Source organism: Acanthisitta chloris, unplaced genomic scaffold, assembly GCF_000695815.1.
Source record: "Acanthisitta chloris isolate BGI_N310 unplaced genomic scaffold, ASM69581v1 scaffold44271, whole genome shotgun sequence".
In the NCBI taxonomy this organism is placed as follows: domain Eukaryota; kingdom Metazoa; phylum Chordata; class Aves; order Passeriformes; family Acanthisittidae; genus Acanthisitta; species Acanthisitta chloris.
Window position 1 is genome coordinate 236 of NW_008658571.1, and position 27286 is coordinate 27521.

General features: G+C 39.0%; 1 protein-coding gene across 1 annotated transcript; it reads left to right on the top strand.

The window, feature by feature from the left end:
• Positions 1-404: 404 nt before the first annotated feature.
• Positions 405-27286, top strand: LOC103812119 (phosphatidylinositol-binding clathrin assembly protein-like; the record flags this gene model as incomplete). The annotated part of the gene is made up of 9 exons (XM_009085126.1): positions 405-505; positions 5401-5550; positions 10036-10143; positions 11037-11168; positions 11253-11283; positions 12093-12192; positions 16017-16076; positions 18337-18441; positions 25929-27286. Coding segments are annotated over 9 exons (802 nt in total), but the record flags the coding sequence as incomplete, so codon positions are not given.

Sequence of the window (27286 nt, forward strand, 5' to 3'; positions counted from 1 at the left end):
TTAGCAGTGGTTTACAGTAGAAAGATGTTAGTTGTGGAATTTAGATGTAACATTTTGGTGGTACAGCCCCTTAGAGTTCATTTTGTCAGTCTGCTTTTGTCATGATGCAGGACTTTCATGAGATGATTTGAGAAGTTGCTGAAGATTGCTGAATGTAATGTGCATTAGCTGTGGTATTGGACTATGACTTAGGTTGCTAAATTACCTTTTTTCTTTTTTCTTTCAGTTTTGTTTTGCACAAATGAAAATACAATGTTCACCAGCATTTCTGATTTTGGCTTAGTTCTATCCATTTTGTAATAACCATTTTGTAACAAAGCTTTCATTGCTCTTGACAGTCTTTAGCATTTGCCTATATTGAAAACTGTGATGTAGTTCAAACAGTTATTAATTTATCTTTGTAGCACTTCAAAGCTGCCAAATGATCTGCTTGATTTGCAGCCAACTTTTCATCCGTCTGTACATCCTATATCTGCTGCTCCACAAGTAGGAAGTACCTGGGGAGGTAAGAGTTCTCAGCTGGATTAAGGTTCAAATTGTATGGCCATGTTCCTGTAAATGTTTCCCCTAGTCTGGAGGCTGTTTCTTCCTTGAAAAGAGAGATCTTACAAAGACAAGCTACAAGTGTATGAAGGGAGCAGAAAAAGTAAAATCTGGGTATGGTTTTAAATAACATAGCAGCATGTAGTGATTCCAAGTAACTTTGATATGAGAGTTTTTATTAGTGAAGTTATTTTAATTGATGACCAGCTCTGTCAGGTTTATAACTGCCATCATCCAAGAGTCATGTAGCAAGCTACAGAAACTCAGCCGTGAAAAGTCAGTTCTGTGAAGGTGTCTGCCAGGCAGCCTGTGCTGCACACACGGGAACTTGAATGCAGAATTTTTTTAATGCATGTCCTCAATTTTGTCTAATGTTAGATCAAATTTGCAGGTGGTGATAGAGCAGAACTTGGATGAGGCCTGAAGGGAGGCAGTTGTGATGACAATGCATAGAAAGAAAAGCCAGAGTTAGTTACTGAAATAATAACAAGGATCCTCATTACAAATTCTCTGCTGTATTTCATTTAACTGCAAAGGCAAATTAGCAGAAGGCTGTAGTTGGATCTTTTAAGTGAGGAGACAAAACTTAGTCTTCCTTCTGAAATGTGCTTCAGAACACCCAAATATCATTCTGCCCAGTTGCTAAGATGGACTAAATGGGATGCAAAGTGATCTTACCGGTACAGACAAGTCCTCAAACCCAAGAGCCAAGCAAGAGTGTTCTAGAAAGTCATGAATGTTACTTCAAGATTAGTTTGAGTGCTGGAGCGTGTTGATAGTTTACTCAAAGCTGTTTATCTTGACTGCTCTGCAGTGTTCCAGAATCCTTCGTATGTAGTATGATACTGCCTGCTTTTACTGCTTGTTGTACTAGTGGAGGATTAAAAATCTCTAGTAGATGGTTGGTTCAGGTTTTTTACTTCTCTGCATAAATGACAGTTAATAAAATATTAAGTTCCTGAACTATGCAGCTGTTTCTAGGTTATTTTTTTCTAAATGAGATGCTTGCAAAAATGCTTTCTTTTATGATGCGAAGAATTGGGAATTGCTGCTTCAGAAGGTTTTGTAGGCATTGGAAACAATCCTGTTCTAAATTTTTACTTCCATATTTCTTTTTATGAGCTATAGCTATTCTTAACATCTTTCCAGTTATCTAATTCATCTTCATAATGTATGTTCTACTCTCCTGTTTACTTCTTGCTGTGTACTTTGTGTTTTGTGTACCTTTTCACCTTTGTTTGCAGGGAAATAAGAGTTTTGAGTGACAGAGGCAATACTGATATGTGGTAGCTTCTGAAATAAATATGAGTAGTTTTCTTGTCCTTTTAGTTTTGCTGAGCAGAGCAGCATTTGAGAAGGAGGTTAGCGAGTAGTGTATGGAGTTAGGCATACAAACTTCAGCACTGAAGAGGCTTGGAGTTTACAAAGATGTTTTGGCTCATCTCAGTTGCTTTCTGCAAAATATCTTCTGTTTCAGCATGTCCTACTTGTTTCATGGGTGAGTGATAAGGGAAATTATCTTCCTCTCAAAGGTCACATCACAATTTAGCGTTTCTTTATTAACCTGAAAATTGAGCCTGACAGTCTGTTTGTTCAATGTTGTGTTACTTGTGGTATGAGTCATCACTAATAGTCATTCATATATCTGCTTACTATTGACACATTCCTAAGTACTTTTAAGGCTTAATTAACTGCAGATTTTGGATTGTCTGCTAAAATTTTAGGCAAAAATTCTGGGATCACCATTTTTTTGTTATCTTTCATCAAAAAACCCAGCTCTTCAGCTTTACAGACCTGAACACTCACTTCACACAGGTGAGGTAGATAAGAAGTGCTTTCCACATTTTACAGATGGGGAAATCTGAGCAATTAACTGACTTGTCTGAAGTCATATGGCAAGTCAGTGGCAGAGCCAAGAATGGAACCTGAACTATTTCCAGTCCTGTGCTCTAACCACTGCACAGCATCCCTCCCTTAGGTAATTTTCTGACATGATGATGTTTGTATTTGGTGTTTATGGTGACTTTCAAGAGAGTATCAAATCAACTGAATCAGTTACTGTTAAAAATTTTATGCAGAAGCTGCTAGGTGTGTAACAGATCAGTAAATCTTTACAGAAGCATTATGTTTGGATTGATGCCTTTAGTCTTATGCTTCCAAAAATGTTAAAGCCGATAAGGTTTAACTCCTGGGGAATGAATTCTGTGATTGTATGTTCTCAGTTTACCTTTTTCAAATATAACAGGTGCCACTGAAAAACCTTTGTGGTTGTCCTCTCAGATAAAATTCTTCTAGCTGGATAACTTAAAGGTAGAAGTTTGCAAAATTCAGGTTACTCTTTTAAATGTACTTGAATCATTACTGCCTAATGATAGCATGCAGGTGATTCCATGGACACAAACATGCCATGTGTGTTCAGGGATGAAATTGGGCTTTGGAAACATTGAGGTGTTGCTGTCAGGAGAGACAGCAATTTTTAAAATATGAATATGAAAGGATAGAAATTACCCAATTAATTTTCGGTTACCTTTGTCACTAGAATTGACAAGTTCTGAGGCTCAGACAAGACTGAACATGCTGGCTAGAATTAGAATGAGGCAGAGGAATGAAGAGTCTGAGAACACATTACATTTCTGAGCAAATCTTGATAATCTAAAGTTGCATTATATTGTCTTACTAATCAAAACACAGGAAACTCCATACAGAACCCTGGGAGTTGGGAACAGAAAGCAGTATGTAGTAATTTTCCTTACGAGTGCCTGTGTGAAAGAATTTCAGTGGACAGTAGATTCAGACAAAATGGTTTGACACTTTTTGCCCTTCTTAACTTCTGCCGTATTGTTTTATCTGCACTGTTTATTGGGATTATTTGGAGTCCATTCCAGCTGTGTCTGGTATATTTGCCAGCTATCAATTTGTACCTAAACTTCAGAAGGAAAACAAATGTATCAGGTCAAAACATTCATTTCCACAGTATCTCTTTGGATTTTTTCCAGTTATAAGGAGAACCAGTAGAATCATCAGAATGTGAAGCAGCAACAGAAAAAGCAAGGAGGAACTGATGAAGGGATTATCTGCCCCATTTTTTTAGATCTGTTTGCTCTACAGCTTTTAGAAAAGCATTCAAAGCAGAGAACAATTTTGAGGAGTACCTGAAAGCCAGGACTCTTTCGGGTGATTAGCTGATTGGCATGTCCACAAGTCCTTTAGGTGGTTACATTACTGTCTAAAACACACAGAAGACAGTATAAGTTTTGTACTGCTATTATATATTACAAATACTGTATTTTCTTATTCTGCTTATCTTTTATTCAGTGTTGGACATGTCATTTTGTTGACTGGATGATTTAGAAAACAGTCTTTTAAGGTACTTTGCTCCTTGCTGTGTAGCCAAGGAATTTGGAAGAGAAGTCAGGTCTTGCTGAATAAGATCTTGACCTTGCAGAAAATCAGTGTGCATTAAGCCTGCAGAAAATAATGCAGTTGTAGTTTCAAAACTTTGTTTTCTTTAGGACTTTCACATGACTGAACATGTTATCAAGCTGTGTGGGATTTATAGCTAAGAATCAGAAGGTCAGATTCAAGAAGAGAAAATAACTTACACTTTTAAGTTGTTGCACACAGCATGGTGGTAGATGTTACACTTTAAAGTTGTTGCACACAGCATGGTGGTAGTATTTACAAGCGTTGTGGATAAATTGGTGACCTAACCAGGTTTAAAAAAAAAAAAAAGAAAACAAAAAAGGCCAGGAACTAGAGTACATAAATAATCTCCTACAATTATTATTCAGACATCTCTCTAGCGGCTTTGCCTAGAAGAGTAAGTTGCAGTTCTAGGCACTGTGATGAAACAAACAGGGTTATGTGCAATCCTTGCTCACCTCACCTAGTGAGTACTTGAGTTTTTCATGAAGGATTCATGATTTTCAAACCACACAGCTGAGCAACAGGTTCTTCTGTCAACAAGTATTGTCGCTGTCTTTCCTATCGTGTTTATCTGTTGCATCCTGAAGTACAAGAGTATTTCAGCTTGGCAATTGCATCCATCATCTGGAAACTCTGAAACTCTCCTATATGCCTTGGGAAGTCACTTGTGTAGAGCCATGTTTCCTTCATTCCAGTAAGGTCTGACAGATTTTTAGTAAGAAATGTTTTCCTCATTACGCCTCCCTGACTATTGTCCCTCAAAGCAGAGCAGACTTTTGTTTGCTTGCATTGTGGGTAATGACATATCCACAACAAGCTTCTTACTCCTGATTGCCCCAGGTAGTAAGGAAAGTGCTTTTGTCCTGTGTGCTGCCTTGATAGGTCTTGAAAATTTCATGATGCTCAGTAACAGAGAAACCCATGAACACAATTTGAAGAAGGAAAAGTACAGCTCTGTTGTTCTTGTTTGGGTTTTGTAAGCTGTCCTGAGGGCGGTATTGCATTGAATGCTCACTTAGCACCTGGGGTTCTGTTGTGCTGGTAGGCAGTCTCTGCTCGGAGACTTTGTTGCAAGTGTCAGGATGTTACTGAGAGAAACAAAAAGGGAGATTAAAAAAGAGAGAAAGCAAACTTTCAGTATAAAACGCACTCAGGAAGAAGTATAGTTTATAAAACCGAGGTGTTATTAAATTTTTAACAAAAAAAAATTGTGTAGCTGATATCTGCAATATTTTCCTTGAGTAGAGAAGAGGTAATTCTGGATAATTTGAAAAGTAAATATTTGGCTAGGTGATCCCAAGCTTAGAGATGTCTGGAGAAAACTATACCTCCTGGACTCTTCTTAACTCTTGCTCTTCTGTCCCTAGGAAGCAGCATGTAACTAAATTCATCTCCCTTTTCTTCTTTCTCTTGCTCTCTGGAATTGGACAGATCCTTTTTCTGCTACTGTTGATAGTGTTGATGATGCCATTCCAAACCTAAATCCTTTCCTAACAAAAACTAATGATGCTGCTCATCTGTCTGTGTCTTCTGATGTATCTACTTTCACCAGTAGGACACCCACACATGAAATGTTTGTTGGTAAAGTACTGTTTTAAGCTAATTTCCTACTTTCTAAAAATTTTAACATTGGTTTCTAAATTGTTTATGGGGCCATTCAGTAATTAAAAGGTGATCATTTGGGGCTGGTTTTGTGCTATGTCAGTTTGATTTAGTAGTTGTGCCATGTTAAAATCCTTGCTTGGCTGCCTAGATGGGATTCTACCAAGTGTAAAGGAAGTTATAGTTAAAGCAGTTGCTTGAGTACAGTTTTATGCAAAGCTTGGGAATTTTAAGGTAAAATATTACGTGTGTCTGAGAATGAAAAGAAACTTTCTTCCTCAGTTGAAATGTTTTTAAACATAGGAGCTTGATCTGAATTTTTTTTTTAGTGACTGTTTTTCCCCACACTTGTGCTGGCACTAACAAAGCTAGCAAAGCTGAAAAAGCCATGCACATTTTGGTGCATGATTTACTTGGACTTTTTACCTGCAAGGCAACAAACTAATGACTTGCCTATTAAAAATTGTTTGCAGTCTACCTCGGAGGTGGTTCAGCATGGCTGTCTCATTAGAAATCCTCCTAATATTTCTGTTGGTGCTGCTGGATAGTAGTTTGATTACTTTTCAGTATGAAGAATTCAGTTAGCTTTCATAGACTAAAAATCAATTAATTACATGTCAGTTCTGTTAAGCAAAGCTGAGGTTTAAAGACAATTGTACACCATAGGCTGTTTTTTGCGCAGGTTGAACCTCACTAGAATTGATAAAAGAAGAATCCAGACTCATTAACAAAAATAAAACAAAGGGATATTTTTAGAGATATTCCTACCACCTATATATTGTCACCTTAGCTAACTAGTTTCCTAGCTAATCTGTCTTTAGCAGAAAGAGAAAGCAAGATCAAGCTGAAGAACTCTTGCTGTGAACTTCTCTCTACAGTTCCCAGGGGAGGATTAGTTGATTGAGGCAGTAGTATACAAATACTTTGTAATAATCTGGCCTGTGCTTCTAATCTGTCTTTTCCATACTTCTAATCAAATTTGTATGGTTCATGTGAATGCCAGATCATTATTTGAAATGGAGCTGGCTTTTTTTCAGTGGGAAGGTTATTTAGTCAGATGAGTTTTTCCTCTGTATAATGTGTCTGAAGACATACAGAAAGTTGCAGCAGTGTGAACAAAGAGCCTGATGGATTTTGGTGGCACTTGCTGGCCTGTGTAGTATTTATCACAAGACAGCCCTGAAGTCACTGGAAATGAATGGCATCGATACATTCCATTCCCTTCCAGTGTCTCATGCTCTAAGCATATACCTAGAACCAAAGTATGGCCTCTGGACAGACTGATATGTGAAATGCAAATGCCATTTTAGCTGTAGCACAGTTAAGGTGCTATGATAATGTGAATGTGGATTTAAAATTAATTCTTTCTGGTTCTTTAGATCATTACAATCCATTTACTCAACTAAATCCCTTTGTGGCAACCAAATATGAATCCACTATTGGGCTGTATCATTATACTTCAGGTATAAGAAAAATGCCTTGAAGCTTTTACACTCATTTCTTCCAAGGGTGTAAAACATGGCATTTGGTTGGAAAAAAAAACCTGAAAATGTACTCATCCTAATATAGCTGTTACTTTGAAACTGTGCTTTCCCCTTCTGTGTTATAGATGATGTAACTTTTGTTTCTTACTGTATGTCTCATGTGTATTGGTTTCATTCCACTGGTTCTATGTTGTTAGAGTATATGTGGATTGTAGATTGACCTGAAATTAAAGTTTTGAATAGCAAATAAAATAGTATATCTTGGTTCTCTTTCTGTAACTCTGCCTCTTCTCCTTTCCTGGCTTTTTCTCTTGTGTGATACACCTTATCAGATTCTTTTTGTGGTCCTCAAGCTTACCCTAACGCTTCTCATTTCCGCAATGAGCCTTCTTCTGTAGCTGGTCTATTTGGAGGTAGGTAATGGTATACAGCCTTACTGCAGCTGCAGAAGTTTGAATGTGTTGTGTGCCTAGAACTAGTAGGTTTGTTGTTGGCTACAGAAGTGTGTTGTAGCAGCTCTATTATTCGTGTGCTTGTGCCAAGAGTATGGTTATGAAAGGTACATAGATTATCAGTTTGTGCTAAACTCAGTCTTATTTAGTCTAAACATGAAATGAGTATCTCCCCATTTCAGGATCTCTTGTAGTTTACATGTTGCTCCATACCACAGAAAAGGCATGCATATTTATGAGTATCTTCTTGTCTTGCTCTGCCTCATTGTTTTTAAGATAAAGGGATTGGGATGTTCGTGCTGCTTATGACCATTTTGTTAATATATTACTCTTAAAAGGTGTACTAAACTAGTACTAAACTTTGCAAAAGAACAGGAGAAGGAGGTGTCTGCTGCCTTGAATTACTGGCTAATCATTTGTGCAACAGCGTAATGTTGGTGTAGTAATCCAGTACAGATGCTGGTTCTGGAGCACTGTCCTGGCAGTTGCTAAACAGGCTGTGGGCTGTGAGAGGTGATCATCTCTCTAAATCAGATGGAACAGGGTGTGTCAACGTTGCTGCAATGCAAGGTTTTGGAATACCTTCAGTAAATGGTTTGTGGAATGGTTAGTCCTTAAAAGCACCATAAAGTCCCATTTTGTTTTAACATCTCTGAATAAAAATGAGTTGGAGTCATTTAACCAAAGGTTAAATATAACAAATGACTGTTCCCTTTGTTCCATATCCAAAGAGCAGAATGACTAGTTTCTGTCAAGTCTTGCTGGTTTATTCTCTCGAAGAAGTTCCATTAAAAGTACTGACCTTTGCACTTTTCGAAACATCCATGTTAAACAAAATGCCCTGGGCTAGTGGGTGATACCAGGAGTAGGATTTGATCTTTTTCAGAGGCTAATTCAAAGGAGTCCTCTGTATTGTTTTGTCTCAGAGCTGGTCTCATCCTGTTAGCTTCATAAAGCTTGAAACTTCCTAAAATGTGGGAGCAGCAAACTCCTCAGCTTGTTTCAGTTAAGGCTGTTTGCTAAAGAAAAAGGTGAGCTATTGTAAGTTAGGTTTTCTATGAGTACAGGCAAGGTTTTAAGAGTTGCAGGACATCCCATTAAAAGGAATTCCGACCCAAAATTCAGAGTCTCTGAAATGGCTTGTTACAACTTGATCATACATGTGTGCTAAAGATACTCATTTTGGTTTGTTGATTATTTGCTCCGTATCTTTCCCCACATTACTGCTTCCCATGTTTTGCTGTTTGCTGTTTACTCTGATTTGTTTTTAATGAAAACTATGCTGTCTAAATTCTTAGTGACGGATGCTTTTGAGTTTTATGTTCCTTTAAGACAAATAGAAAGGAACAGAATCAAAATTTGGGTTTTTTGTCTGTGAAGTTTATGTTCAAGGATGGCATCCTGTAGTTACTAACTTTATAGGTGAAATGTTTTTACTTCAGGAAAACAGCAAGACCGACATGCAGTGCTGTCACAGCAAGCAAATGAAATTCAAGAAATATTCTTTGCCAGTTCTACCCACTCCTGTCTTTTACTGCTGAAGTATTTTATTTCTATGTTACCATATTTTTTGCTAGAAACCAGGAGAGCTAGTTTTCGGGATGGCATTGCATCTTTTTTTGGCATTTTTCATATAAAGTAATAATTGCTTCTGTCATTGCCTGAATATCAAGGTGATGTACATGCACATGCTTGTGCGTGCTCATATGTAACATTAAAAATGTCCTGGAAACAAATCAGTATTCACTTGCATATTACTGAACTGTCAACTTAATGCTGCTGAACATCATACGTAATGCTTCATACTGCAGTAAATTTTCACAATGTTGGAAATACTGTGTATTTGTAGAGCACTACAGATTCATAGGAGACAAATGGAGTGAGTTCAGATAGGAATCGGAGCTGAAACTTGCCTGTAATTCCCCATATCTTGGCATTATGCCTGGAAATTTACATGCAAAGCAAGGTCAACTGCAAAACCAAAAGTCCAAAAATAACTAAATAAGCACTACAGAAGTTATTAACGTTAAGAGTGTCTAATCGACGGCATTTCTAGTCAGGCACCTTGGGATGGTTTGGATCTTACTCCAGTTGTATCTAAGAACTGCTCCACTAATATAAAATACGGAGATAATAATCTTCAGGCAGGTAAGCGTGAAACAGATTCTAGACCTAGCCAGCATCTTTCCCTGGGGAAGTGTGGTGATTAGTTTTATTGTAAATATATGGTAAAAGAATGAGGAAGATGTGAATAGTTAGCCCAGAGATTTAGCAGTTGTGGAGGAGTGTCTCTTGTGTCCTGTCCATCCAGTTTTTGAGACAAAACCTTGCTTTGGAGGAGTAACTTGAAATAAAGACCAAATAAACTGCTCAGTGTCAGGGTATAATCTGGACCTTTGAGGTATTCCTAGTCTCTTTCTTCAGTACTGAAGTAGTCTCATATTTGTTTGGCTTGTCTTGCATAAAGAAGGTGGATTTGTGGAAAATGCTACAGAAAAGCATTCAACTTCTTCCTTTTTTCCCCACAGGGTTCACCCCATCTCCTGTTGCTCAACCACAGCCATCAGCTGGCCTTAATGTTGACTTTGAGTCTGTGTTTGGAAACAAATCTTCTAATGTTGTCCCAGATTCTGGTGGTAAGACACTTGCTAAAATAAGTGATGTATGTCCTATAACTTATTTTATTCTTGAGATATAAATCTTCTAATTTGTATTTACTTATACTGCTGGACAGTGTTTCAGCTGAAGAGAAGAAAGGTGACTTTAAAAGGTCATTAACAGCATTATTCAAATAATTTTGCCTTACACACTATTGCTAAATGCAGCCTGCTGAAATATTTATGCTGATTTCCTTCACTTCAATATTTTGTGCGTTAAAACTTCACACAGTGTTCAGCCTTCATTCTTATGTGCTGTCAGCTGAAATTGTCTGTATTTGTGAAGTGTGGTTGGAAGAGGTAAATGTATATCTTTGTGTCTGTGCAACATGTTTTTTGGCACTTCTTTGCCTACTCTTTAGACATTAAGATTCCTTCAGAAAATGATCGGCTATCAAAACAGTTAATTTGGATTGCAATCAGTCATAGTGATCATTTTGTTCTTTTGAGCATCTGGAAAGTAAACATTTTCTGATATTTTGACATTATACTCTTGACATTGGATTTTTTCTTTTTGTAAACCAGTGATTTGCTAAAAGCAGCTACATATATGGTTTTATATTACTGAAATGCTTTAGATATTTTTTATTTTGTTTTACATTTTAATTGCTTTGCAGTCACTGTAAACCCATTTCATGCAAAATTGATGTCACATAGGTTAAACTACTGAAGTGCAATCTTCTTTCCATAGTACATATCTCTTTTATCAAGAGGCATGATAAGTTTCGTCCTTCTCGTATAGGGTATCATCACTAGTTTATATTTTGTGTTTTAGCCATTGTTCCAACCTTGCTGTCTATTCAGTTGAATGTCGCAACATTTGTGGGAGGCTTTGTGATTCGAATCACTTAATTTGTGTTTCTCTTTCCAAGGCTTTGATGAACTAGGTGGTCTCCTAAAACCAACAGTGGCCTCTCAAAATCAGAGTCTTCCAGTTGCCAAAGTACCGCCTAATAAATTAGTGTCAGATGATCTGGATTCATCTTTAGCCAATCTTGTAGGCAGTAAGTATGAACCCAGTAGCGTGTAAATACTCAGTTCTTTAAATGAATAGAATTTCACTAGTATCTCTTTGTTCTTTGTGACAGATTTGGGCATTGGAAATGGAACTACTAAAAAGTGAGTATGCTTAATCAGAAGTTGAGCATTTTGTTTGTCATGAGAGTACATTTTTACGAATGTTCATGATGAGACTTGTGCGTAGCAACATCATGTTAACCTTCAGAGCACATTTGGGATTGTACTTCTCATACAAGGTGCAATGAATTGTTGGGAGCTGTTGAAGGGTGACTGTAGGCTGTGTGGCAGTGACAATGATAGCAGCAGGCAAGGTGTCCTGTCTCTGAAAAAACTTTCATACTTTATGTATATTGAAGAAACGAGTTCATCAAAATGCTTTGTAGTTGCTGTAGGTAATCTTAGCACATCTTAGACATTTTGGGTGATATGAGTGTGTATTAAAGATTGTGAAACTGCAACCTCCAACTAGAGATTGACCTTTAGACAAGTGAATTTTGAAGCAGGGAATTGGAGTGTTGGAGAGTAGTAAACATCTGCTCTAGTAGCAAAGTTAAGAAATGTGATTAGCAGATTTCAGGCTTATTGGGACCATCTGTGCCAACTCTGAAATCTTTCAGAAATCTAATATGCAGTTGTTCCTAACTAAACTATCTTGACCCAAGGCAAGTCAGATATGCTTAACTTACCTATACTGGGGAACTTGACTGAGATTAAATACAACTGAGGGGACTCATGCTAAACATCTTACCTTACTTTTCCAAGCCAAACTGAGACTTTTTATCAACTCCTTTACTAAATGTGCTTCACTAATAAAAGAAGCTTCATTCCCAAGTGGAAATGGTGTTTGCCTGAATATTTTTAAGGAAGTCCAATGTTTTCTAACAATTCTTAAAAAAATTTATTTGAAGTGATGTAAACTGGACTCAGCCAGGTGAAAAGAAACTAACAGGTGGTTCCAACTGGCAACCCAAGATTGCACCTACAACTGCATGGAACGCTCCAACGTTGGTAAGCAAATACTCATTTAAAATAGTGAGTTCCCTGCAACTTAGGTGTGCAGGGTGATGTATAGTGGATAAAATTGAAAGTAATCTGTAGTTGCAGTAAAAGGATAATAGAAAATTGAGGAAGTGGTCAGTTGGAGATGTGTACGTATTGGATTTGTTTTTCTTGGCTGTGTGATTCTAGTAAATAGTTTGTGATGTGACGTGTGCAGGTTTAGCATAAACTTCAGTGTTTGAACAGCCTCTCTGATGGTGAGACAGTAGCCTTTGTGTTTCACTCAACAGACTTTTCAAGCACATGTAGTGACAGGACAAGGAGGAATGGCTTTAAACTGATAGAAGGCTGGTTTAGATCAGATTTTCTGAAGTAATTCTTTAGTGTGAGGGTGGTGAGGTACTGGCACAGGTTGCCTAGAGAAGCTGTGAATGTTCCATCCCTGGAAGTGTGCAAGGCCAGGCTGGATAGTGGTTTGAGCAACCTAGTGGAAGGTGTCTGTACTCAGGACAGAAGGGTGGGAATGAGATGATCTTTGAAGTCTCTTTCAAGCCAAACCATTCTATGAGTTTATGGCATAAAACTGTGAACTCCAGGGTGTGGCACTTTGCAGTCTAGAAAAGTAGAAATGCGAAATAAGTCCATCAGGTGCACTCATACATCACATATATGTGATACAACCCAGCCTGTTCTGGGGGTGAGAACAGGCCCTGGTGATACTTGCAGGGGCATCTGTGCAGCGATGTGGGCTATAGCTTTTAGTGTACCTAACTACTGCTCTCCTGTCCTGGTGTGTGCAGTTGTTTTTAACCCGTGTCAGTTTTGGTGATCACCTTCATCATGTCTATGGTAGCAGGTAGTATTGGCAAGGATTTTGGGATAGCATGTAGTGCAAGGGCTCTTAATTACATGTTAAGAGCTTACAGGTGTAGTTTTCACCATGCTCACAGAACATTTTTGCATGTGAATCCTACTCAGCCATTCACCAGTGACCTGTTCTCCAGGTCATTGGTGAACCATGGACAGAACAGGTAATGAACCTTCCCCAAGGATTTATTATATTTGACTCAAACTGGCTGGGGCAGGTTGAATCCACAGTGTAATAATGCAGCATTGTGGATTTGGAAAGAGAGAACTTGTCTCCCTGGATCCATTACCTCTTCCTCTACCAGGTGTCCCTTATCAACTCACTACATTTATATAGGGAGAAATGTTTGTAGATCTTACCAGAGGGTGCATAGATATTGAAGAAGCAGTAGCTACTCACCTGCTCTAATGACTGGTGGTTTCAGTTTACCTGCGTGCTTGAATCTGTTTAATAACTCATGTCTTGTATATGCATCTTCTTGTGATAAGTCATTCTGTTTAACAGCTTTTATTATTTAGAGATACTGTTGAGACACTTCTCCTGTGAAACTGTTCTATTAACATAAATACCTTGAAACATAAATGATGTAGGGGAGGGAAAAAAAAGCTTTGTTTTCCTCTGCTGGTCCATTTATTGTGGAGTTGCTGCTGCTTGCTGAATAAATATGCTTTTGAAAATCTTTGGAGAAAAAGGCATATACCAAATAAATGGACTATGCAAACCAATGATAAACCTAATAACGATGACAGTATCACAGGCCTATGTTGTCTCAGTAAATGACTTGAATTACAAGAATGTGTTGGGGTAAACATTTAATGTATTTGTGAACTAAAATGCTATCTGTGTATATTCTGTTGTGTAAGTATTTGCTTCTAATCCAGTGTTATTGCATTATGTAATTGTTCTCCCTGGGAAATACAGAATGGCATGCATTTTCCACAATACGTAAGTGAAACAACCCACAGTCTTTTTGCAATCGACTGGCATGCTGATATTAACCACTGCTGTTGCAGAACCTCATAACCTTCTTGCTATTTACACATTTCTCATTTTACAATCTTTGGTGTGCCGAAAATTAAGCTTTTCCTAGCATACACAAACTTCATAGGTGGTGTGCAGGCTCTTGACTCGAATGATAGCATGGGAAATACCAAGATTATTTTTCCTTGCTTTAAACTGTACCATCTGCTGCCAGAGAGCTGGGATGTGTGTCTGTGCTGCCTTTAATGCACTCAGTGAATTTTGAATGAAGACAAAAATATTTGTGTTTGAATAACTGCATGAAATCTCACGGGCTTCTGTTTTACTTGGCACTTGATCCACATTTACAGTAGATCTTGATTTTTTTCATTTTTTTATAAGTGGGGAGAGACCAATATGTCATTAATGCTCATATGAAAAAAGAAAATCCATGCAGATAGTTTACAAAGGGCAAGCAATAACCTGTGCTTGCTGTCTGAGGAATGCAGGCTTTTATTTCAAATGACTTTTTTCTTGATGTCAACAGTGATATTGGTCTTTCCCTGTATTCTGTTTTTATTGCAGGGTAACTCTGTAACTAAAGGATGGTAGGTCCGTCTTGAGCACTCAAAAGTGAATTTAGTCAGCATGTTTGTGTAGGTGTGTGAACACAAGCAAACAAAAAAAAAGTAGTTTTCAGGATAGCTTTTCCCACTGTGTGAAATATATGGATAGTACAGTCTAGATGATTCTTTATCTGTTCTGATGGCAATTGAAATGCCAGTGGCAGTGGCTCTACTATATAAGAAAAGGCAGCTGATACCTTAGAACTGAACTCAGAAGCAGCTTTCCTGATGTCCTATTCTTGATGATTTAATTTATCTGCTTTAATTAATCCAGTACGATTAATATTTTTATCATTTCCCTCCTTTCTGTATCAATAACGTTTGTGTCCCAAGAAATGCTTATGGTGTTTGTCTTGTCATGAATACAAATCCCCATAGCAATAGCATGAAAATTAGACTGTTTTTTTTCAAAAAGGAGACGCTAACAGGAGTTAGAGTGGGTAGACAACAAAGTATCTGAATATTGATAAACACCAATTTATAGTCGGAAACAAAAAACCTAACAGCTTTTGTCCTTGTAAGAGTTAACACTGATTTAGAAAGTGGATAATCAACTGTAGAACAAACAATGTGGTTAGAGGATGAAGAACTGTCTGTATTTATCTTTCTAAGAGTTATCAGCTGTTTTTCTATGTATATATTGCCAAGCTGTTTACAAAACATAACTTCACCCCAAGTTTTGTCTGTTGGTAGCAATTGTACTGTACCTTCATGAAAGTACAGTAAGTGTATAAGGGTAATAAAAACATATTTGCCAAGTATTAAGAACACATTTAGCTTGTTCAAATTCCCTGTATGAAGCAGGTGAGGGAAAGGGAATGCAAGGTGGATATGCCTGTGAGTCTAATTTATATCGAAGTATGGTAAGAGAATCCCCAAAGCCTGTACATCTTGGCTGAAGAGGATTCCTGCAGTGTCAGCAAAAGTAATGATAATTTGGTTTTTCAGTCTTTAAAATTCTCTTTTAAGTCTCCTTGCCTACCATTGCTTCTGATACTGAAATACAAGCATACAGTTACAGGATTTAAAAAATGCTTCTGCATCATGAATATTTTCTCTCAAACTTCTCTGATTCATGCTGCATTATCCAAACAGGATGCTGAGAGAATGGCAGCTTGCAGTTTAGTTCAGGCAGCCAGAATCCGAACAGGTTAAGAACAAATGCATAGATATTTGCCAAGATGGCCTAGAAACTTTGGCTTAGTTGTTGTATTCCATTGGAAATAATTAGGATACGCTCTTGACACCAGATTGGAAATCCTATTTATTCTTTGCTATGTTGATAATAAGCTAAGTGCTGCAGTTGATCTTTAGAAAGCAATGTATTGCCAGTACACAGCTGAGCTCTTCTCTCAGTTCACCACTGTTTTTCACACCAGGCACCCCCTGTCATGGCATATCCTGCCACAACGCCAACAGGAATGATGGGCTACGTGATGGTGAGTGGAATTCCTACTTCTCAAAGCCCTCAGATGTTGTATAACGTTTGATTGCTTACAGTTTGGGAGCAGTTGTTTTTCTGAACTATTTTACTGAAGACTGAATTTCATCTCCCATTTGCTTGTTCTTCACCAAATCAAGTTCTGTTTTTTTGAACTACTTCAGTGGTGTTTATCTGAAATTAAGTCTTCCCTTTCCTACTTCACTTGGTTTTTTTAATAAACTGCTTAAAATGGAACTAGATGATCTTTAAGGTCCTTTCCAACCCAAACCATTCTGTGATTCTGTGAAAATTAAGACAGTGTCTATTCTTGGTGGAATTGATTGGTGTAGAAATAAGTGTATCATAGAAATAAGCTTAGCGTGAGTATAAACAGCTGCTTTCACAACAGGAATGTTTTATTTGGTGAGGTGAAATCTTCCATAAATATCTTCTGCTGAGATTAGAACAAGTATCTGTAATTATTAATGCTACAGACCTGGGAGTTTGTGACACTGCCATGTGGTGTGGTGTTGGTTGAAAATTGAATCTTAGTGATGCACCAGTACCACAAGGCTTTTGAGACAAACCCAGCCTTGCTGCTTGTTGCTCTGCAAGGTTGTTCAAGTTATTGTTCTTTCCTCAAATTTTAAAATACTTCTGAAATTTTATGCAATTAACCCTTTATTCCAATAAAGAAGGTGCAGCACAGCTTTGCTGGGTGAATAAAGGCAAGAAAACCTCCTTAGAACAGTTATTCTATTAATTTACTCACAGATAAGAGAGAGAAAATAAGCTAAATGTTTCATCATGTAACTAAATTAGATTAATGACTTACAACTTGTATATGCTCAGTAAGTGAATGGCAGAAGTGTCCAGCTGTGGTGTTGAGGGTCTTTTGAGCGAGTATCATGGTCCTCATTAGCCATTCATGAACTCCTGTATTCCTGTTAAAAGTTGTTGTGGTTAAACTGCCACTAGTGTTGATTCAAACTTGAGCTGCACAACTTTGCACTGATGGTACCAGCAGTGTTTTCGTGGTTGTTTTGATTCAGCAGCTGAAGGTAACAAGGGGAAGGCAACATGTAGTATATAGGAAGTAATCTTGCATGTTCTGTCAAACAGCTTTCATCATGGCACTTAAATGCCAATGTGAATCGGAAACTGGAATTAAGGAGACATAGCTCTGTTACTCAGAGTTGCTGCTGCTTGTTTACATGTGTGCAATATCTGAGCAGGTGGGTGAGATAGGCCACTATGGAATGACCATGAGCTCTGTAACACTTCCTGAAAAATGTCCTGGCTCATTCAGACTTTACTCAGGACATTTACCATGAGGAATCTCTGAAATGTTGGTCCATTTACAACCCTCGTGTTTAGCTTTTCCTAAAGGCAGCAGTAGGGACCACAGTCCTGAGGATGACCATTTCTAAGGGGCAGGCTTTTCCCTTGGAGCAGTCATGCTGGGACAGGCAGTTTCATTAGTGCCATGGCACTGTGCCTGGGCATTCCCTGGCTGGTTCCTGTGTCTTTCTTGGGCCAGCAGGTGTTTTTAACTTATGTTTTTGTAGGAGTTTTCATCAGGGTCAGTTTCTTGAACAGGTGCACCCTGTGCTTGCCCAAACAACTGTTTGGCATGATAGGAGAAGTACCATCACCACCAGGATTAGTCAGGGAAGAGCTGCTTGGAATGGGAATTGCTTCAGTAGTACTGCTGTTGGCTGTCAACCCAAGCCTGAGGCGAGTGCCAAAAGCTGTGCCAGAGATGGGCATCTGTGTTAAGTATAACCTGACTTGTAAGGCCATTAATACTTGTTAAACTCATCATTTGGCTCAGCTGGAGTGTCAGTAACACTTTGACATTGATTGCATAATGACTTAACATTAATTGCACATACAGTTTTCAGTTATTCCTGAACTCTGCATTGCTCTCTGTAAGCTGTGCCTATGCTTTCAGAGGCAGTTGGGGAAGTGCTGTCAGACCTCTGTTTTGGGAGCAGGAGGACCAGCACAAATGTGCTTAAATGAGTGTTTTAGTACCTCAGATCTTTGCAGCAAGAGATTGAATGGGCTCAGTTGTTATTGAGAGAATTCCTTGAAAAGGCTCTAAAATGTTCCTTTCTAGTAACCTCTATTTGCAGAATATTGTAGAAAGATCTCACATGATGATTGCATATCTCAAGTGTGACCAAGACTGTTCACCTGTCATATTTCTTACCTTAAATACTTTCAGTGTATTAATGCTGTGTGTGATTTGATCCTGTGTGGATTTTTTCCAGCCGTCACAGATGGGAGGCATTCCAGTAATGACACAGCCGACTTTAATATACAGTCAGCCAGTCATGAGACCACCAAACCCTTTTGGGCCTGTACCGGGAGCACAGGTGTGTACATTCAAATTATTGGTGCTGGGAACGAGTTACACATGGGGCAGTTTCTTTAAAAATATTTCAGTATTTTCTTGTGTTGGGCAAATGTACTGTACAAGCTCAGGGGTTCATGGAAGGTTGAATTCCTAGCTCCTTGTCTCCAGGCTGGCAGCAGCAGGTTTGTGTTACAATGCGAAGAGTAGCATTTTAAGGTATTGTTTTTCGCAATGCAAAGAGAGTAGCATTTTAAGGTATTGTTTTTCTGGGAATGTGACAGCACATTAGTGAAAGAATCAGAAAAGCTGATGTCTGTGCTCTTTGCTGAAGAGGGGCTTTTCCCCCCACAGTCACGTTCTGCGCTGTTTTACCTCAGAGTGTGCATTTGTGAGATTGTACTGTTACAGCTTTTTCCAAGCCTTTGTGTCACTTTTCTTTCCTCTGTTCCTTTATAGTCTAATACTTTGAAGTGTGACCAGGTTGTGAGCTGCACACTTGTGTTGCAGCATTTGCAGGGGCCAAACAGGGTGTGCGTAGCCTTTTAGGTCTATGACTGCATTTGATGGGTTTGAAAAGAATGTGGTCTCTAACTTGGTGAAACATCAACCCAAACTCCTGACTGCTTGTCCTGACCACCTCAGTGGGAGGCACAGGGCATGTTCATCTAGTGTTAACTAACTGCAAGCAGTCTCTGTATCCCTCTGTGGTTTTGCAGAAGACAGTATTTGCAGTATAGTGAAGATGTGCAGTAGCAATACTGATCTACCTGGCCTTTTCCTGCTAAGTGTTGCCTTAACTGAAGTGTTCCTTAAATCAACTGCTTACCTGCTTCTCAGGACATGTTGTGTCTAGATGCATTACCTAATGTGCTGGGATGAGTGTGCCAAAGGGCTGCCCTGATGAACATTGAGAAGAATTAATTTCATCAATACTGGAGTTAAATACTTAGCTATTATTGTTGGTTTTACAGACTTCTGTCACTGGGAAGTTTCTATCTGAACTCACTGTTTTTAACCCAATAGCCATGTAAAGAGAGGGGATTTTTACAGTATGAAAAACATTTTGGAAAAATAGTAGGGGGAAGAGGGGATGGACAACCTTGAACACCTTCATACTATATTCAGAAAATTTTGAGATAAGACTTTTGTGTTTGTGAACTGTAGTTAGAGGCAGAGCCAAGTTTAGCTGCAGATTAGAACTCTAGTGTTAAGTGTGGTTTTACTTACCCATCAAACATTTCTTTTTCCAAGTTCACACTGTATATCATGATTCTATTAGAAAAATGCAATATAATGTGTATGTATTTTGATCTTACTATAAAGAGCTCTGTCTCTGCAGGTGACTGTTTAACAGCATTCAGTTATAACTTTACTTAGGTATAGGTTGGGAGTTTGGGACTAGTGTGTGGCAGGAAGAGAATTCAGCAGTAAGCTGGAAGGAAAGAGAATCTTAAATCTTTTCCAGTGCCTCAATCTGATCTTTTAACAAGAGAGGCTCTGCTGTGTGCTGCCAGCAGGCAGTGTCCCCACTGTCTTCCTTAAAATACAGCCTTGTGAATAGATTTTTTAAGTGTTTTTTAAATGCTTTATCTGAAATGGACACTGCTAGATTTCTTTAGCTAGAAATGCAGTTCTCAGTTGGCTTTGTCTTGGACTTCTGAGAGCTGTTTTGCACATTCACTATCATTTAATTGATTTAGTGTCTTTCACATGGGTTTTATACTATTTTAAGAGGAAAAATAATGTTTATGACAGTTCTTAGAGACCAAGTGAAAGGATCCTCAAGGATAAGAGTGTTTCTACATACAAAAAAATTAATTTTGAAATGATACTTAAAAAAATTGTGCCTACCTGCCTGATTCAGTTATGAACAGGTAGGTGGCTCTGAATAGCCCAGTGAGTCTTTCTGCTTCATTTGACATTGCAGGGCTTGGCCTAGGGTGAATCCCAGCTGGCTGTCATAACAGGAGAAGGAATTAGTCACAAGTGAGGTGTGTGGAGCTATATTTATTCTGCTTACCTGACAACATGTTTGGCTCCTGTGAGAATTAGTTTGATGAAAAACACACCCTTTGAATCAGCATGTGCTGTGTGACCAAGCAGGGTTTTCCCTGAGATACACAGTGTGGTGCTGGCAGGTGTTGAGTTCTCAGAAGTCTGACATCAGTGAAGCAATTGAAATGGAACAAAGGCTGTATGTGAGAGCTTCCCCAGGCATGGCAGAGGTGGCATTTATTAATGTATAGCCACAGAGAGGAGTTACAATGTTATCACACTAAATTTACTGTATGCTTAGTCTTGAGGCTCTTCTGAGAGTGTGTTTGTCAGTTTAAGTTTAGTTAATGCTCCTGTTGTGCCAGAAATAGAAATACAAAAATAAATAAAGAAAAATGTGTGGGTTTGGAGTAAGTAAACAAATTTTAAACAATGAGTAATGGTTGTCTGAAAGGCACACAGTTCAAACTGCCCACACCCTTAGTCAAATAATAGTTTTGTCCATGGTGTCATCACTGCCAGAAATGAAATTGTTTTTCATATTTACTTTTAAAGCACTGGATTGTATCACCTCTAGTCTGCTGATAGATCTTTAGTTGTTGTCTACAGTAAAGAAACCTGAAGGTACTTGAAAGCATGATGATAGATACGAAGCTGTTGCCAAAAATTGTATCACCAAGTTGTAGTGTGTTTGGAACTCCTCCTACCTTGTATACAGACTGGAAAAATAGGCATATCCCAGTGTTGTTCATAACTTGGTACTATTAAGGATTTGTCTTAATAAATATACTTTTCCCATCTCTAGACATACATGTTCTGCTTCTCTTCCAAGTGTTCTCTTTACATGCTTGCAACTTCATTCCTAAATGTTGCTGTCAAAAGCAATAGTAGCTTGGTTTTAAGGGCAGAATAATATGAATTAATTAAGAATGAGACCAGAATAGCCTTTCTGGGGAAATCTAGACGCAGAAGACATTCATAGGTTTAAAAGGTGTGTACCTTTTATCTTTGGAGTCACTTATCTTGCGTTAGGGTCAGTATTTCCTGCTTGAGAAAGAAAGAAAGAGTATTCATCATGATAAAGTAGCAGGATTTGCTCACTGTGAACTGTTGTGTTGTGCTACCCAGGACAGTGAGAATGGTTGGAGATGTTTGATCAATCTTTAGCTGGCAGTGGAGGGAGTGTGTGTATGTGTCTGAGTAAGGGGCAGGCTGAACCAATGGTCTGATGATGGCAGATGTGATGCAGTGCAGCAAACAGAGTGCTTTAGACAAGGCAGATCTGAGTGATGTACAGTGGCTGAAGTGTATCTGCCCCTCACAAGGCCTCAGTGTCACACTGTGCAGCCGCAGTGCGTCTGTGCTCCACCAGAAATGGTATCCTGTTGGCTAATAGAAAGTGGCACAATCATGGCAAATCAGTGCTGTGCCTTTACACATCACATGTTCTGGTGTGGGTGCCCTTGGGAGACAGAGCCTTAGGAGGGGAAGCAGCTGGGTAAAAATTCAAGATTTAAAATAGAACAAAGAAATCGCTCAGCCTACTGCCAGAATCTGTGTGAATTGTAACGCTGCAGTTGTGACCTCACTGAATTGGATAGGGGAAGTAGGAGGAGTGATCACCAAGGTGGTGAAGGCTAAGTACAGCTGCAAATGAGTAAGTTTGTGGATAGTGGTTGGGGGGGATGTTTTGTTTTTGTTTGGGTCTTGTTTGTTTTTTGTCGGGGGTGTTTTTTGTGAGGTAGTGTTTGAAACTATAAGAACAGGGTATGAAGTTCAGGACACACTTGCACCAGAAGGTAGTCTTTCCAGGTGCTTGCTTTGGCACATTAATCCTGGAGTATGTGCTAAAACAGCTTGACAGACTTGTTTCATGAGAAACCAGAATCCAGCTAATGATGGGAATCATCCCAGCACTCACTTATGGATGGGTTCTTTGGTCTTACTGTGACTCTGTGGAGTTTTGTTGCTGTTGGTGGCAATGCGAAGTGGTGACTGATGTTGGAGGTGAGATAAGCTGTCTTCAGTAGCACAGTGTGCTGTGTTTCAGATCTCACAAGCACTGAGTAATGAGGGCATTAAATCTACAGTTCCAGGTGTGTTAGCACTAGAGAAACTGGTGGCCAGTACTGATGTTTTAAGTGCTTCTCCTTAGAAACTGCTAAGGTAGTCCTGGTTTGCAGTTGTGTTTATAAACAGTGATCTGGAGAGGTGCAATGTAGGAAACTAATTATACTTTCCACATCTTTTTTTAGGCCTCCTTTTTAGTAAATAGAGGAATCTTGTTAAAGTATGTAGTTACTGTAAGATGCTCTGTCTTGTCTGAATTTGACCGTGGCATCTAGGAGGTAGCATTGTCAGTTTTTTGACCCAGATTTTAACCTGAACAGGCTTCCTGAAATTTCCCGTTTGTGGTTAACATGCTGATGTTGCACAAATTACTTTAACCCACCAGTCTTCCACACTGCTTTCAAACAGAGACTTTGGACTTGATCTCAGTCGGAGATTTGCCAGCCCAGTTTAACAAGAGTTTTAATATGTGACTTCAAGGCATTTGACCATGAAGAGGAAGAATGTCTCCTGAAATCAGGTGGCAGCAGGCATGCCTCAATGAAGTTAGGACCCTGTTGAGTCTGGCTGAAAACCTGGAGAGTGGTGGGGTGTATTGGGCAATGGCTCTGGGCTGGGAAAAAACAGGTTTAAGAGTGGAGGTTCTGACATCCTGAAACTGCTCCTTAAGCATTTCTCATTCTGTCTCATGACTCTTCCATAATCTGTTAATGGGGACCGGATCAGAGTGCCCCGTTGGGATTCTGGGATGGAGATGAAGATCCCAATCCAGATCATCTTATCCTGAAAAAACTTCTCCTCAGATAGTTTCTGAGATAGACATGGATGTTAAAAATTTAAATGTGCAATGAGTGCTTTGCAAGTATTCCCCTAAGTACATTCCCTGTCATGCATAGGTTTGCAGGTGTCCAAAGGCAATAGGTGCTCTTGCAGTGTTTTTTGCAATGGCTATGAAGTGGAGCTGTGCACTGGTGATTAGTGACTCAGTTCTGAACAAACTGTTCAAGTGTTGGAACCTGAACTGGAGGATGCTGACTCACTGGTGACTGTGAAAACATGCATGTTCTGCCAGCAGGAGGGCAAATAGGATTTAATAAGGCACCATTTATACCTGGGAAAGTACTGACAAAGAAGGAAAAATAAATCAACGAACAGCAGATACTCCTGCAAGCACAGCCCGCAGAGCATTGGTCCCTTCCAACAGCAGTGCTGGAATGCCAGTATTTCCCACTTGTAAGTCATGTGCTTTATATAGCTGAGTTTGTAGTGTGGTGCTTTAGCTATGTGGCTGCAGGATGTGATTCTTGTTACAGACTCTTGGTTGCAGTCTTCAGTTCTCACCTGAATGGCAGCAGTTGGCAAAACTCTCATCTATTTTTTCCTTTTTTTCCTTTATCCTCCTCACAGAATATATCCCTTGTTCTCCTTCTAGGTTCCGGCCTCTTTTTATATGCATCTTATTTTGACAGGAAAAGATGCTGAGACCTATTTCCCTGGAGAAGGCATCTGGAAAGCAGCCAAGCTCTAGCCAGATCCTGGCCACATCTCTCCCTGACAATCTGTAGTTTTCCCACTTCAGCAGGGAGAGGACTAACCTGTTTCCCAGGAGTCAGGCTTAATGTTTTGTACCTTCTTTTGAGGAAAGCTGGTGTGGAACTGAGGTTATCTGCTTGTTTGGCAAATGGCATTGGCATTTCCTTTCTGGAGGGTCACGTCTAGCTTGTTTCTGCATTACACCAACCATTGAAGAGGCTTTCTTTTCCATATGACCAAACACCTTGTTTTAATGGTTGATTTCTGCCAAGTTAACCTCCCCTTGTCCTTTCATTACACGTTCAGCTTTCATATTCTGTCATTCTGAGACCTTGTTTTCTTTTTCTTTCCCTTTCTCTGTCGTCTTTCCTACTAGCTGTCTGCAGCATCCAGCCCTTCCAGTCAGAGTCCTCACAGAGCCTCAGGAAAGGATCCCTTTGCAGAGCTCTCTCTCCAGGATTTCTTGTAGAACAACTTAGGTATTGTCCATTATTCTGGGGAGATGCTGTTTTTTTGTGATATGGAACAAAATTGAAGTTCTAATTCAAGTTTTATTAACATGGCTAGAACTGTTTCCGAAGAAAATAAAACCAAGTTGTTGAGTTGGAAGCATTGTGGAAGCGACTTGGAAACTCCGTGTATTTAACTGCAGTGGTGGAAAGGCCAATTAAGTCTCTTTGCTTCAGTCCATTGGAAATGAAGTTTGCTAGTTCCCCTCTGACCTGTGGGAGCCAGCTCATGTGGTGCTTGCTGCAGTTAAGAGGAAGGAGCTAATGCTACCTGCTGTTTACCATTTCATCAGGAAAATATTTAGAGTTCACAGTTAGCAGCAAAGATCCAACACTGCTGGCAGGCTGCTCATGTGCTTCCCCAGTCGCTTGACCAAAGAGTTCACTTCATGCAGGAGGAGATACTTGTGTGAGAGGTAAATTTTGGTACAGATGTGACTGGAGGAGTTGTGTTCTTTTTTATCAGTCAGAGTCAGGTGGGAATTAAATACTAACAGGAGTGAAAATATGAAAAAAATTCAGGAATTCATTGCATAAAGACAGAGTAGGCTTATTGCACACTGTATCTGCTTTTCTTTGTGCACTTCCTCTGGTTCAGCATGAAAAAAATTACCTTCGGTTCTCATCATAATGTTGTTGATCTGCGTTACTCTGCCACTGGTGACAACATTGCATGGATCACATGGGGGTTTTCTTGTTAATGCAGAGATGTTCCAAAGGCTGGTGTAGTTAGGAGTTGTGTTTTATCAGTCAGAGTCAGGTGGGAATTAAATACTAACAGGAGTGAAAATATGAAAAAAATTCAGGAATTCATTGCATAAAGACAGAGTAGGCTTATTGCACACTGTATCTGCTTTTCTTTGTGCACTTCCTCTGGTTCAGCATGAAAAAAATGACCTTCGGTTCTCATCATAATGCTGTTGATCTGCGTTACTCTGCCACTTTATCAGTCAGAGTCAGGTGGGAATTAAATACTAACAGGAGTGAAAATATGAAAAAAATTCAGGAATTCATTGCATAAAGACAGAGTAGGCTTATTGCACACTGTATCTGCTTTTCTTTGTGCACTTCCTCTGGTTCAGCATGAAAAAAATGACCTTCGGTTCTCATCATAATGCTGTTGATCTGCGTTACTCTGCCACTGGTGACAACATTGCATGGATCACATGGGGGTTTTCTTGTTAATGCAGAGATGTTCCAAAGGCTGGTGTAGTTGGAAAAACATCCTGATGGCTTTCGGTTGTTTCCTGGCCCCGATTTTGTACAGTTTATTTCTGTTCAAAACTCCAACCGTGTGGTAGCTTGGGCATCAGAACAATGGAAATTTTTGAAGAAAACAGGTTTATAGTGAAGTCCTACTTCTGTTGGATGTTAACCCAAGGGTTTTTCATCTTTCCAGATTCAGTTTATGTAACTGTGTTAGATGGAAGAGAAAGGAACAGTTCCAAAAAGATGATGTGCTCAGCAGTAAATCCCCACTTCCAGGAAAAACTGAACTTCAGTCTCTCAACTCTCCTCTTCCATTAAGCGATGCAGTGAAATGACAAAGACCAATGAAGGAAGCCGGGACACCTCCCTAAGAAGACATCGGGATACAATACAGAGCCAAGAATTGCCATGAATTAAGACCAAGATCTATTTTTTTTCCTGATGACTAACACATCGATACTTTCAGCTTCTAATAATATCCATGTTCGGTAACGTACAAAGAGAAGCCTTTGTTCTGGAAATTGAGATTGGTGTTTGGAAATGCTGTCTGGAGGGGAGATGTGTCCTTTACCGTAACTCGAAAGAAGACTCTGGGCAGGGGAGGGTCGAATCCTAACTCATAATTCTGCAGTTACCTTTTCTTCAGTCCTCACAAATGTAGGCACAGCAGTAATGGAAATTAACTTTTTTAAAAAATTATATATTCAGTTTGCAGTAGACATTCCTTATGTATTATTGTTTGTATTTATTTATGATTATCAATTTAACATTAATATTGTATCAAAAAAACCTCCTATGAAAATGAGTATGGATGTATACAGTATGTCTGATTTTTATCCACAAAGAATGAATCTGATTCAGAATGCTTTTCAGCTGACATACAGAGCACTAAATACTTTAAAGGTCTGAATCTAATGAATTCTCAGTATATATGGGAATTAGGGAAGAGCTGTAAAATGCATTAATCCTTATAGTCAATTCTGTGCCTAGGATTTTGCAAGGGAACAGTTAACTGACTAGAAGAAGCACTACATTTTTAATTCAGCATTAGTGCATTGGGAAGGAACTTTATTGCTTTGTGCTTGGCATGTCATTATTTTTACATTTGACATTATAAGGCCTTTCCAAAATGAATGTGAGGAATTGCTTTCACTTTAAGACTTTCCTTCTCTTCTGTAAAAATAAACAAAAGGAGGTGTGTGTTGGGTGGGGGGGAAGCCATTTCATTTGGCTAGTGCCATGTCTCTGGTCATGTACCTTTTAAAAAGTCAAAAAGGGGAAGTAGCTTCCTTACATATGTCTAGTGGGTATTTAGTTCACGGAGAATTAGTCGCACTGTTGATCGGTGCTTTGTGTAAATACATCATAACTTCTGGGTGGAGTGGGGCCTTCAGAAGGATAGTCAGTGATATGAAAGCAATTCTGTACATGAATTAAGCATACTTGCTGCATTGTCTCTGCAGATTCTATTTTTGTTTAAAATATTAAAATGTATGTTAGCAAAAATGGGTGGATTTTCAAATAAAATGCAGCTTCCACAGAACTTTT